This window comes from Pseudochaenichthys georgianus, chromosome 13 (genome assembly GCF_902827115.2).
Source record: "Pseudochaenichthys georgianus chromosome 13, fPseGeo1.2, whole genome shotgun sequence".
NCBI lineage: Eukaryota > Metazoa > Chordata > Actinopteri > Perciformes > Channichthyidae > Pseudochaenichthys > Pseudochaenichthys georgianus.
In genome coordinates, this window is record NC_047515.1 from 18,780,182 (window position 1) to 18,793,207 (window position 13,026).

At 41.0% G+C, this 13,026-nt stretch overlaps 1 protein-coding gene across 1 annotated transcript in view; it reads left to right on the forward strand.

Moving 5' to 3' along the window:
• Positions 1-131: 131 nt before the first annotated feature.
• traf4a (tnf receptor-associated factor 4a) overlaps positions 132-13,026 on the forward strand; it is a 33,882-nt gene continuing 20,987 nt past the window's right edge. Inside the window, exon 1 of the mRNA XM_034097959.2 lies at positions 132-678. Within this exon, the coding sequence (XP_033953850.1) occupies positions 536-678 (143 nt within the window). The 5' untranslated portion in view covers positions 132-535. The remainder of the gene's footprint in view (positions 679-13,026) is intronic.

Here is a 13,026-nt window from a genome sequence, read left to right on the forward strand (position 1 = left end):
TTAAATGTCCATAAAGAGATAAGAGGGGGATGAAATGGTGTGAACGGAGTGTCTCAGCGTTTGACTCCTCCTGCGGGGAGGAGGAGGAGGAGGAGGAGGAGGCGGGCCTCGGTGCACCTAAACCACACGGAGCCTGGGTTATGCATTGTGCTCAGTCTGCTGTCAGTACTGCATCCACAGAGCAGGAGGAGAGGGCCACACATGAACCCTGAGCTCTAACAGTGCACGGAGAGCACTTTTGGGGGAAAATCGGCGATCGTTTCTGCAGCGTTTCCTGGACGCTCGTGTCGCTCTTTTGTTTCCATCAGTCGCCGGGCTGCAGGAGGAAAACCCGGGGAGTGATCGTCTCCTTGAAGCCCGATCGCTCGGTGGCGGAAGGGACGTGATATGAACCCCTCTTCGGCTTAAACAGCAGTGCAGCTAAATAGCCCCGTTTTCAGGGGGAGGGGGGACTTAACTGAGGGATCAAAAGAGGACATTAATACCTTTTTAACCTGCAGCAGAAGGCCGAGAAATAGCCACGGAACCTGTAGCGATGCCCGGGTTTGATTACAAGTTTCTGGAAAAGCCAAAGAGACGGTTCCAGTGTCCGCTCTGCAGCAAGGCGATGCGGGAGCCGGTCCAAGTGTCTACCTGTGGACATCGGTTCTGTGACACCTGTCTCCAAGAATTTCTAAGGTATGGTGTGTTTGCTTTGTGACAGATCCACCTCTCTGCAGGCGATACCGGAGACTACAGCATAGCTTTGTCTAGTTTCGGTCAAAGGACGTGTAGGTGTGTCCTCCTCACCTTTCCTCAGAAGGGTTTAACATTCATTTCAGTAATTCATAATGCTGCACAATGGCACAGTATGGAGCCTGGTAAACTGCACATTGAACTCTCCCCTTTTTTAGTGTCATGTCATGTGTCATCTTCACTGATTTCATGCATTTGTGAGCCTCTGTGTTTACATAAACATGACTGAGCTTTTTGTTTTGGATCAGTCATGCAGGTGTTGTATGGCAGGTAGAGGATGTTGTCATTGTTCAGCCAAAGGATGTTTTTTCTCTCTTTAGCCTAAAATATTCATGAGTGAGTCAAAAAAAACGAGGCTTTCAATCATGCCATTTTTTTTGTGCACATTTTGTGTTTTTGCCCTTATTCATTATTGAGGGTAGATTTTTTTTGTTTTTGGTGTTTGTGTCCTCCAGAGGGCCCCGGCCTCTCCATTGTGTGTGTGTGTGTGTGTGTGTGTGTGTGTGTGTGTGTGTGTGTGTGTGTGTGTGTGTGTGTGTGTGTGTGTGTGTGTGTGTGTGTGTGTGTGTGTGTGTGTGTGTGTGTGTGTGTGTGTGTGTGTGGTCAGCGGGGGGGGGGGGTCAGCAGTCTGACTGACCCCCCCCTACCTCCTAATCTGCTCAACATTGAAGCCAGTGTTAAGACTTGTAGAAAGAAAGTCTTTGTTTTATCTTAAGGTGGACTGCATTGTCTGAAACGAGGGACTTACTATCTTACATGAAAGGGAAACTAATATTACCCACCCACAATTTAACCTGCACATCATGAACTCTCATCATAAACTTCTTCTGGAGTGAAGTTTAACATAAACATTTGTGGTGTTTACTCTGGTCAAAGTAAGCCTTAATTAAAGTTTAAAGAAAGATCAATTGCATGTAACATCTGGTTTATCTCAAAGCAGAGATCTTTTGTACAGTTGAATACTGGATGCTGTTCAGGCAGATTTGATAAATATTCAAGAGGAAATAAGATAGTACAAAGTAGTGCTGCAACTAAGGATTACTTTTATTAATTGCTTATTTTCTCAATTGGCCGATATCTTATATTGTTTATAAAATGTCCATAAACTGTTTCCCAGAGCCCATTACATCTTCAAACCTCTTGAAGCTACAGTTAAACGTAAAATAATATTCTAGGAGGCAACAAAATAAATCAGCAAATCATGCAATACAATTTCTTTCATAAATTGGCTTATCAACAATTCAGGTGTAGTTATGATGAACAAGGAAATGGTTTGGTTTCAAGAGCTGCAACAAAAGTAAAACACTCAATAGACGGATAGATATATACTTTATTTATCCCAAATTGGAAATTATGTAATTCAATAATTCACTTAACAGCAAAATGATCAACTAATAATGATCAACTTATCACAAAAAAGCTCTCTGGATCTGGCTTATACATGTTTCTTGTTTCCTGTGCAAGTTGACCGGCACGACACACAATACTATAAACTCTATTTTTGTATTAATAGGTTATAAATCAAAGTGCATATACTTTATTATTTTTTGTTATGATTGAGTCATATCCAGCTGATATAGAAGAGCATCATTGTTGACATGTTGCATGCATCATCAGAGTTTCCGTGATGTGTGTGGAAAGATAGAGAGAGGAAGACAAAACAGATACTAGCAGGGTTTTTACTCATTTGTGTTGAAGTAACACTTTAGAAAAGTTAAAGCTTTCAAATTAAAATGAACACTTTAATATTTAAGTATAAAAGCGCTGTGGTTTGTGTGATTGTTCTGCGGTTTGATGTTCCGATCTTTAAAAGTCTTTAGTTACTTCATGAAACTTGACGGCAACCTGAAGGAAACTCACAAGCAAAAACAACTTTGTTAACAACACTTGCTACAGGAGGGACGAATAGGCCATGTTATCTCATCCTAAGATATCAACTTCTTATGTATTATTTGTCAGAGAAACAGTGTCCTAATTTAAAAGAGGGAGGTGGAGATGTGAATGACGGCTCTGAATACTGGAACCGCTGTGCTGCGCACCTTGAGTCATCAGGAAGCCTCCTCTTGCTTACTAGACAGCAGCAAATTGCATCTGGTAAAAAGCAGAATCTGAAATGTACAAAAACAGCGAGGGAGGAAGAGTGTTCCCTGCTGATCAATTAGTTTAACCCAACGCTTTGTCTGCCTCATCCTGCCCACCTCCGTCCTCCTCCTCCAGTTTATGCTCTTTTCATCCTCCCACAGACTGACTGGATGTTACAAAAGTTTCCCGGCTTGTGAAAGTTTTTGGTTGAGTAAATGTTTGTCGGGATGTCAGCGCTGTGTGAATAAATGATTCCTCCATGTCTGAACTGCATAAAGATGTAGCTAAATCTGTGAGATCTGGTACACCTTAAAAGTGTACAAATTCGCTATTTCAACAATACCAGTTTTACAAGGCGTTTTAATGTGTAAGTAATGGATGTATTCGTGCTATATACATAATAATAAACAGTTTTCAAATCATCAATTTTGAGTTGCAGCCTTTGGAAAACGTGTTGACCATTGCAGACGATAACGACAACAATCCATTTATATACAACTAATCAACACCTGATTAACTTTTCTATTAATAACTTAAAATTCAAAAGTCTTTATTTATTTTACATTTCTAAGGGCAGCCTTGATCATTATAACTGTTGTGGTCAAAGTGGTACCTCATAACTGTTATCAGATTCCATCCGAAGGTGGTATTCAGATGTCTAAACAAGTTCTCCTGATGCTCTTCTCAGGTAGAATAAAGCTTAAATAAACATTTAAATCAACAGTACATTATAGTTCAGCAGCTCTCCCACCTTCACTAACTCTGACAGGCAGAAGCAAAGCTGCCTCGTCACCTCTTTAATTAACAAAGTATGCCAGTCGAGTCCACTTTAAGATCTCTTGGCCGTCGAGCGCACGCATCTTTTTGTGAGGAGAGTTCCAGTTTATTGGGGCTGACAGACAGTAGTTAGCTAATGCTTCGCCTGTTGTGCAACAAGGTTGATCGTTTTGCTGTAATTATTGGAGGCTGTGTAATATCCAGTCTGGGCTTGCCAGCCGACTCTGCCCACTTTCACCCTGACAGCGGAGCTCGCCGCTCTGTTGCAATACACAGGAATGTTACTGCATGGCATTTCTTCAATATGCATCAGGCTTTCTCAAGAAATAGACCTTGTGATCACCAGGACTTTAATTAACTGAAATATGTCTTAAATACACTTAATAGTTGTAGGTCGAAATGTAATCAAGTTTGTAGGTATTAATGTAAATAATTCTGTATTTTAAGTTGTTAATTATTACATTTGGAATATTACTTGTTAGTTTGTCATTTATGAAAGTTGTTACAATATAAAATAAATCTTTATAAACACTTTAATGTGGCTTTAAGCACATATAAGGACATGTTAAGTGTTGATTCATGTTGTGTACGGACATCAATAATTATAACTTATTTTATGAATTCATATTTTATATTATTACACATATTTTAATATTGTCATTAATTGTCAATATATACACCAGTCTACAATTCACTACAAGTTGTATTAAGCATTGTTTACAACCCTATTTTAGTGTGTTATAAACCATTTGTTCAATGCTGTTACTGCTAATGGATGCTAACACAAATAAATGGTTAATCCTGTATTTTCACTTCAAAGCTTGTCAAAATAAACTTCCTTGAGAGGTACTCGAGGAAACGCATGGATTGTTCTCCTTTCCCATGTGTCAGCTCCATGAAGAGCGTGTGTGTGCCTCCTCTGTGTTCATAGGCATGTTAGCATGTGATGCTAATGGGCTGTGTTTCCGCCCCGGGAGGAATGTTTAAACACTTGCCAGTCCTGGAGGCTGCCCCAACTCCAAAGGAGAATCATGGGGTAAAAAGCAGCCCGGCCCTGCAGAGTTAACACTCTGCAATCAAATATGAGTCACATGCTTCAACACTTGAGTGTGTGCTGACCGGGGTAGGCCTTTGTTTTAGCAACACTGCCTCTTTAATAAAGGAGAATTAACACTTAATGGTATGTAACATAATTGTCTTCACTGTGTGGGGGCTAAGTAGCCCTCACACATGCCAGGCCTCATGGCTCATCAGTCATGGGCCTCCTGAGCTGCAGTAATGCCATGCAGTGTGACAGTGCTGTCTCTCTGGGCATGATGCAGGGCTGTGCCACGGCCTCGCCAGGGGTGTAATTGGTTTGTTCGACTCGGGAGTTTCTTCTTCCACACACTCATGTAGAGCTTCAACTGCTGACTTACCCAGAGTCACGAGGAACTCCAAAGTGGGCTATAAGGATTTCTTTCCACAACTATATTATTCACTGTCCAAAAGCCAGGGGAGTGTTTTTATTTTTTGTGGAATGGGCCGTGATTCATTTTAACTTTGACTCATCCTCTGTGTGTAGCGCAGTTTTATTCTCTCCTCATCTAGGTGATACTCACTCTCCCACGCTTTTATAGTCTCGGTGCCTTGATGCACAACCACCAACATCATAACAGACTCTTTTACTCTTCCTACAGCAGCGACTGTCTGTCTTACATGTATGTGTTGGTTTAGTGGAAGAAGAATTTATGCTACTTTATAAGTGACCTCTTATGAAGGGTATAGTTAATGGCTTTATTAATGCAAGAGAGTAAATGAACATTTTTCCTTCAAATTTAAAAAGCTAAAAAGACTTGTTTCCCGCTTCTTTCACAACCCTAAAGCCATTTTGAATATAACTGGTCTAAAGCTTTAGTGAGTGATGTATTAACCATTGAAACACCTTATAAAGGCTGACTTGTCAGAAAGTGGTACCATAAAAATCACACGCTTGATCTGAAAGGCATTTGGACCCGTCAACATGTGGTAATGGAGGTTATTTCTCTCCTTTAAACACATGATGAGTCTACTTCTGTCCATTGTGCGTGCAGAGGGATGTATAGAGAGGCACTTTGGGCATTTCTTTAAGGCCTAAATAGAGCTGTGTTATATTTGTGCCCAGTGTTGTGTGTAAGTCTGCCACTTGAGGCAGCTGGGGCTTTGTGTCTCAGTGGGTATCTGTATCTGAATGGGAGCAATGCCATGGATGGCTGATGAATGACTGTGTGTTCATTACCATCCCCGGCCCTCTGTCCCCTCAGAGAGACATTCAAAGTCCCCTGCAGGTGTCCGAAGGCTGCGATGGCATCCTGGGTCCAGATCCGGAGAGTTTTGGGGGGGGTGCTCTGCTGTCCCATCCTGTCTTTGACGACAACGATGGTCAGTGAGCTGCACACACAGAGAGATGTTGTCTTCAGCTGTGTGAAAGCCCTCAGGCCTCCGCTCTGCAATTTGAGGTCTGTGAAGGCGTCTCAGAGCTGTGCACTGTCAGCTGATGTACTTGGGCTGACAGAGCTGGAAACAGTAAGCACATCAATGCATAGGAAGAGACACTCACTCCGAGAAGATATACACAAGCATTTGTCTTGGAAAGTAACAGTCAGTACTTTTCCTGAATGTTGCTGCACTTTTATGATGTGCCATACCTGTGAAGTGAAGAGACACACATCAGTGAGCCGCCCACCTGTATCTCTTGTTGTAGCGACTGAACGTTCTCTCACTCATGGACTTTGAAACTAATGTTTACATGTTCCTGATCTTTAAAGATTAACACATATGTTTACTTGCTGCTGCATCAAGCTCATTACTTCCCAAATTAAAATTAAAGTTCCTATAGCAAAGGCATAGTTACACCAAGTCTGTCTGAAGTGTTTTATCCAAAATCTGGAGTTTGTATCTTGGAGTTTGGTTAAGTTCGACATTATAAGCTACACCTGCAGCAAACAGTTATTCTCATTAATGTATTTTGATAATAATAACTTCAAAGTTTGAATAAATGACTGGGTCATTGTCATAAATCCATGGATTCATATTGCAATGATGGAAAAATGCACTTAAGCTACAAATGAAAGCCAGAGAATGAAATCCAAACAAACAACAGGAAACAACCCTAAATCACAGTATTTTATGGGTATAAGGAAATGGATGTTGACATCCGAAAGCCTGCAATTACCCATGTTTGAAAGGCTAGCAATAAGAGAATTAACTCAAAGTGCAGTTGTTGGTTGAAAATGAGTGTACTCTCACTTTGTGTAAACTCCAGAGAAGGTAGATCATTACAGACAGTCCAATAATTCAGTTTTTTTTACTAACACCATGATGAATGTGACATTGGTTTACATGCTCTGATTCTTCTGTAAACGTTCCCACCATGGTTCGAAGTAAAGAAAACAAACAGCAGAATAAGAATACTAGAGTAGTTGTGGCTTGTATGGACAAAAAAAGACCTTTGCAGAGGAAACTTAACTACTTAACTCAATAACCCCACTCTTGTCCTTTTAAAGTATTTCTTAGAGCCCCATCACCCCAGAGACAGTCAGATAGATGTTAGCTGGCCAGTTTCAGGATAAGGTAATTTGCGTTGAATCTCTTGGGAGGAAGCTGCGAGGCTTTGCAGATGCAGCTGTGACGATGACATAGCTGAGAGAAAGTGCCCTGACCATTTTACACAGCTGCAGAGTTCCACAAAATATGTTATTGTGAGATCTCGTATTGTGACAGCTGTTTGAATGTAAAGAAATGAGAGTGAGGCCCTTGTGACTTTTAAAAGAATGCGCAGACCCTTCAACATCTGGGTGTATTTCCTCATTGAGATGTTTTGGCCTCTCGTTGTGGCAGGGCCGCTCTTCTCACTTTTAGGTCACATCATCTGTCTCCAGCTTGAGGGTTTATTAGTGACAGCCTGTTCAAGATTTTTATTTGAATCCCAACCAAAACTGCCTAGATAGTTCAGCTAGCTGTAGCTTCAGAAAGGAATACAGGCTAAATGCTTTGTCTCGTTCAAGAACTCTAAACTAAAACTAGTTTACTTCTACATGAGCCCTGACCGTCTGTTCAAATCAAGTGACTATAGACATCATGCCGTTTCCCCACTGTGGTTGAAAAAGTTGTGAAGGTTTAGGCGAGAGGCAATTTGCGTCTTCGTGACTCACTCAACTTTGTCACACCTGAATTACTCACAGAGAATACACTTTTAATGACTTCAATTACTAGTCTCTTCTAGTTCCTACTTTGTGTTGTTAGTATAACAACCCAGTCTCACGGCATTTCGCGTTATAGTCACAACATTTAATCTATTGATTCGTGTTCACCAACACGATTTTCCCCTCTTTTTCGTGTCACACAGAACGATTTTAAAAGCAATGTATTTCTATTGGTAGTTATGTTTCGTGCCTGCAGCACGTCTTTTTGTCCGTTCGGGTCTTGGAAGACCGGAAGCTGTGTGGTTCATAAAAACATGTTCTTACTCAATATCAAGCCACGATTATTGTTTCTATTTTAAATCGTATAATGTCGGACTTTTTGTCAGAAATTGAAGATGTTGTTTAATTGTTGATATATTTATGATGCACGTCAAGTGTTCAGTTTCGGCGGCATTTCTTCCAGTTTTTCCAAAGGTCTTCTCATCAGGGCTCTATAAATAAAGAACTACGGCAGATCTGTAATAATGCAGCCGAACCGTATATTACAATGCCGTTATGTGATGACTTTCAAAGAGAAAAGCAAAAACACTCGGAATAAAGTATTATTTTCTTTAAAAAAAAGTGTTTCGGATTTGATATGGCATGAACACCATATCCCTACATGCATTGCGGCTAAAACATCCAATCAGCGAGCTTAAACCATAGCTGAGGATCCTGGGTAATCAGTTCAGTGGCTGTGTAACAATGCTACGTCTGTTTCCGGTTATTTTTATTCTGAAATTTTGTTCCTGACGGACGCCAAAAAAGCCTGAGATTATGGAATTAAACAAATAAATAAAAACAAGGATAATTGTGTGTTATTTAGAAAAGAATAACAAATTAGAAGGTACAAAAATACAGATTTCAGTATTCGGAGGCTCTGAGCCCCATTTCTTTTCCTCACAGATGACAAAAAAAGTCTGACATTATACAATTTAAAATAGAAACAATAATCGTGGCTTGATATTGAGTAAGAACATGTTTTTATGAACCCCACAGCTTCCGGTCTTCCAAGACCCGAACGGACAAAAAGAAGTGCTGCACGCACGAAACATACTACCAATAGAAATACATTGCTTTTAAAATCGTTCTGTGTGACACGGAAAAAAAAAAGGGGAAAATAGTGTTGGTGAACACGAATCAATAGATTAAATGTTGTGACTATAACACGAAATGCCGTGAGACTGGGTTGTACATAAAGAGCTGAGCTCATCATCGCAGGTGGTTCGATTGTTGTGAAGAGTATCAGAAGCTTCGTAGCATTGGTCTTCGTTGGTTTCTATCAAAATAAAGAAAAATATTGTAGAATTAAGAAGAGGACATTTATAATTGAGGAGTATATAACATTTCAATAACAATGGCAGTTTACTTTAAGGTGCAGTGAGTAGGATTTAGGGGAATCTATGTATTTGCAGAGATAAAATAATCATAAATAGGTTTCTATTTGTGTATAATTCTCCAAAACTAAGAGTCCTTTTGTTTTGGTTACCACCATGTTGCATTGCCATGTTTCGAGAGTGGCTCAGTGTTGATTAGATTAATATAACTATCCCTAAATGAAATGACACAAATGAGCAGCAGTGTGAATGCAGTCTCATATAAGCGCCACTTATAGACATGCCTCAACGTGCCCTCCTCATATATAAGGGCCCCTTTAAAACTGAATCTCCCAGCGTTTGGGGCAAAACAAAGACGCCAAATATTCCAGATATTCAGCGAAGCACCTTGCCCCTCACACAGCGAGCATGCTGGGACCGAGCCGTCAAACCCAGCCCTGCTGCTGCTGGACTGACGCCAGTTGGCTCAGATCTGAAAAGCATGGCTAGTACTTACACGAGGCGGGGTATGCAGGCTATGTGAAACAGCTAACATCAAGCTTTGTTTATCATAACACGTACATTCCTGTTCCCACAAAACCTGCGCGCCCCTCCAGACGGTTTATAGTTGGGGTGTTAAGCTGTGGTTATGTGAGGGTATGAAGCAATTGTTCAGCTCAAAACCATTTCAGTGCTCTATCAGTCTATCTGGCTTCATCTGCACTGACCCCGCCCCGCCTCCCCCAATCTGCTTGTCTTGTGCTCAGGTCACTGAACAGAGTTGACAGTGTGACGGCAACACACATGTTCAAACTCCCACAGAAATTATTCCAGCAGGATGCTTTTTGTTTCCGTGTCAAATAATTTCCACAACAGTTAACCAGTCAGACACAATTATTTTGTTTACCTAAAACATATTAGTAGCCATTTTGATTATCAATATACTATTAAAGTTGTTATTTTCTGCCAACATGACAGAACATCTGTGTGTGTCATTTGGCTTTTGAAGTGGTTATTTGAGAAGAAACTGGCCGATTCATTTAATAAACAACAAACATTGTTCGATAAAACCCTAGCAACTAATACCATTACCACTTATATAGAAAATGTCAAGTAATGACCCATGCATTAAGTTATTGAGTTTGTTTCTCTTGATTTTGAGTCAAACTGTCCAGTTATTATTCACACAGTAAAATAAGCTAATACACTCATACTTGTCCACCATCTAGCATAGAAGAAAGCGCTTTGATGCATTTTCTTTAGTTTCTTAAGTGCACAAACACCTGATTGAAGCATTTCCACATAATCACCCATAATATGAGTATTTCGCTGGTGGTCTTATTTTTATTGGGGAATTGTCTTAACTGTCTGACTGCAGAGTGACCGCTGGTTGCTGAGCAGCCAGGCTGGCATGTGAGGAATCTGAGTCTGAAAGGAGAGCAGCTGGGAGCGGAGCAGGGAGCACGGGGAAGTGGGCGACTCAAGGCACCTGTCCTCAGTGAAAGGCTCCTCTGTAGAGCTGAACAGGTGTCGGCGAAGCAGTTAAGCCCTTCACTTGAAGCGGACACACTCTTGAATTATACTAATTTATCCACAGGGACCCTGTCAATGTTAAGGTCAATGCCCAGTTGCCCCTCTGCCTTTCCGCTTCCTTCTTGCCAAGACTCTTCCACCTTCCTCTCGTCAGCATGGCTGTTTACTACGGTGGTCCTTTTAACCAAACAGCTCAATGACTCTGTCAAGTACACTAACCCCTTTGTGTTGTGTCTCGCAGCTCATTCTCACATATGTCAACACAGCGCTAATGCTCTGAACCCTTCTTCCTCCCTCGGCACAAGCCAACTATTGATCCTATGAAAGGGCCGCGCAGGAAGTCACTCTGTCAGGTGCATGTCCAGATGGATCATTCAGTCAGCTCATAGGACAAGTGTTTGTGCTTTTCTATACTCTCAGATCACCAACCATGGCAAAATGGCATGGGATCGGCTGACTGTGGTCATGGATTGACAAGTTTGACACTTGACTTTTAATCTTAAATCTTTTGGTAATTAAAATATAGTTTTCAATTAGCTAATTCTGTCCGACCAACAGTCCAAAACCTAGAGAGAACCTTAAAAAGAAATCACTCTACGTTACGAAGAAGAACATATAAAAAAACTGAAATGATTCTCAATTGAGGAGCTTAATCTAATTAATTTGCGAATGTTTGCTTAAAATATTATTTTATTATTAAAAAAGCAATACCAAACAGCTGGTCAAACGTATTGTCTATCTGACACATATAAAAAATAGCATTGTCATCTTTATTATTACAAGAAATGGGTGACATCTATTTTTTATGAATTTATCTTATTGTTTGCTCCTTTGAATACCCACTGCCCTTTTTACGCTGATTGAACAATCTTGTCATTTATCTCATTGTTGCTCCCAGCAACAGCGGCAGGTTGAAGAATTCATGCTAGATGAACAATGCAGCTGAGGCGTTTTGAAACAAAGGAGGCGATTTGACGTCAGCACCTCGCCTCGCTGAACAAAGAAATTGCATCCACAAAGCAAAGAAGTGGACAACTGCAGGAGGCGCAGCTCTGAGCTGGCTCTCAGTCAGTCAGAGGCATGAACAGACCCGGGGGCGGCTTCCTGTACCGCTGTAATCCACATGTGGGTTAGTCCAGCGCTGGGTTAGTCCTCATAGATTCAGACTGATAAGGGAATACAGGAGCCACAGCATGTCTGAGATTATAACAGCTGATAATATATAGGAGCAGCCATTGTTTATTTATCAGGAATAACACACACACACACACACACACACACACACACACACACACACACACACACACACACACACACACACACACACACATACACACACACACACACACACACACACACACACACACACACACACACCTTAAAAAAAATCCCTCACCTTCACTCCCAGTTACCATGGACACAAAAGCACAGGACCTAAAATTGTCACTGCCTTCGATGTGCACAGCTCACAGGCCTGCATCAGCTAACTGATAAATAAGAAAAATAAGCTTTTCTTCTCGCAGTTCAATGGGAATGCAAATGAGCCCGAGGCAGATATTCACGTTATATAATGCTGTTTGCTTTTATGATATCTGACAAGGAAGTAAGGCTTTCATTTGACCAGTTGTTGAAGGTGAGCAGCATCGAGGAAGACGCACGAGGCTGAGAGAAAGTTTTCAGTTTTCTGCCCGAGGAACACAAATGACCCGTGACACATCAGACTCGTTGCTGTGCTTCCTGCTCTTGGCTGTAATAATGGTGACTCACAGCGAGGCAGGTCACACACTTTGAAAAGAGAAATCCAAATCATTATCCCATCTCCATTTTGTGTTTAGTTCAGCGTGACAAACTCTATTGATGTGGAATAAAATGTGCATACCACTTTCTCAACTTCCAAAACAGTTGGACTCATCCTGGCTAATTAATGAATGTGTCACAGAGGGCATTACACATTTTTCTTCTTTTTGTCGGATGGGACTAAAATAACTTGCACAGTAAAGTTGATAATGGTTCACCCACACCTGCAGTCTAACGCCAACCTAGAAGGTCAGCTCGAGGGGTGTTTTATGTAGAGCACTTTTGAAAGACAGTTTACTGAAAGCTCCGATCCAGTGCATCGCATCAGCATTGACCGAATGAACAGAAACAAATGTGGATGATCTTTTCTTCACGTTAACAGACAAAGTAGATACTTGTATTTATATACATGACGCGCAAATCGTAACAAAAAATCCAGAGAATCATCAGAAGAAAAAGCTAATGAATGCACGTTTTCTACCCACCACTAGTGTGTGATAGTTGGGCACATCTCAGTGAAACCAGTAGAACCTCACATTCAAAAAACGAGGGGAAAAAGACATGTAAATATGGCAATATCTTTT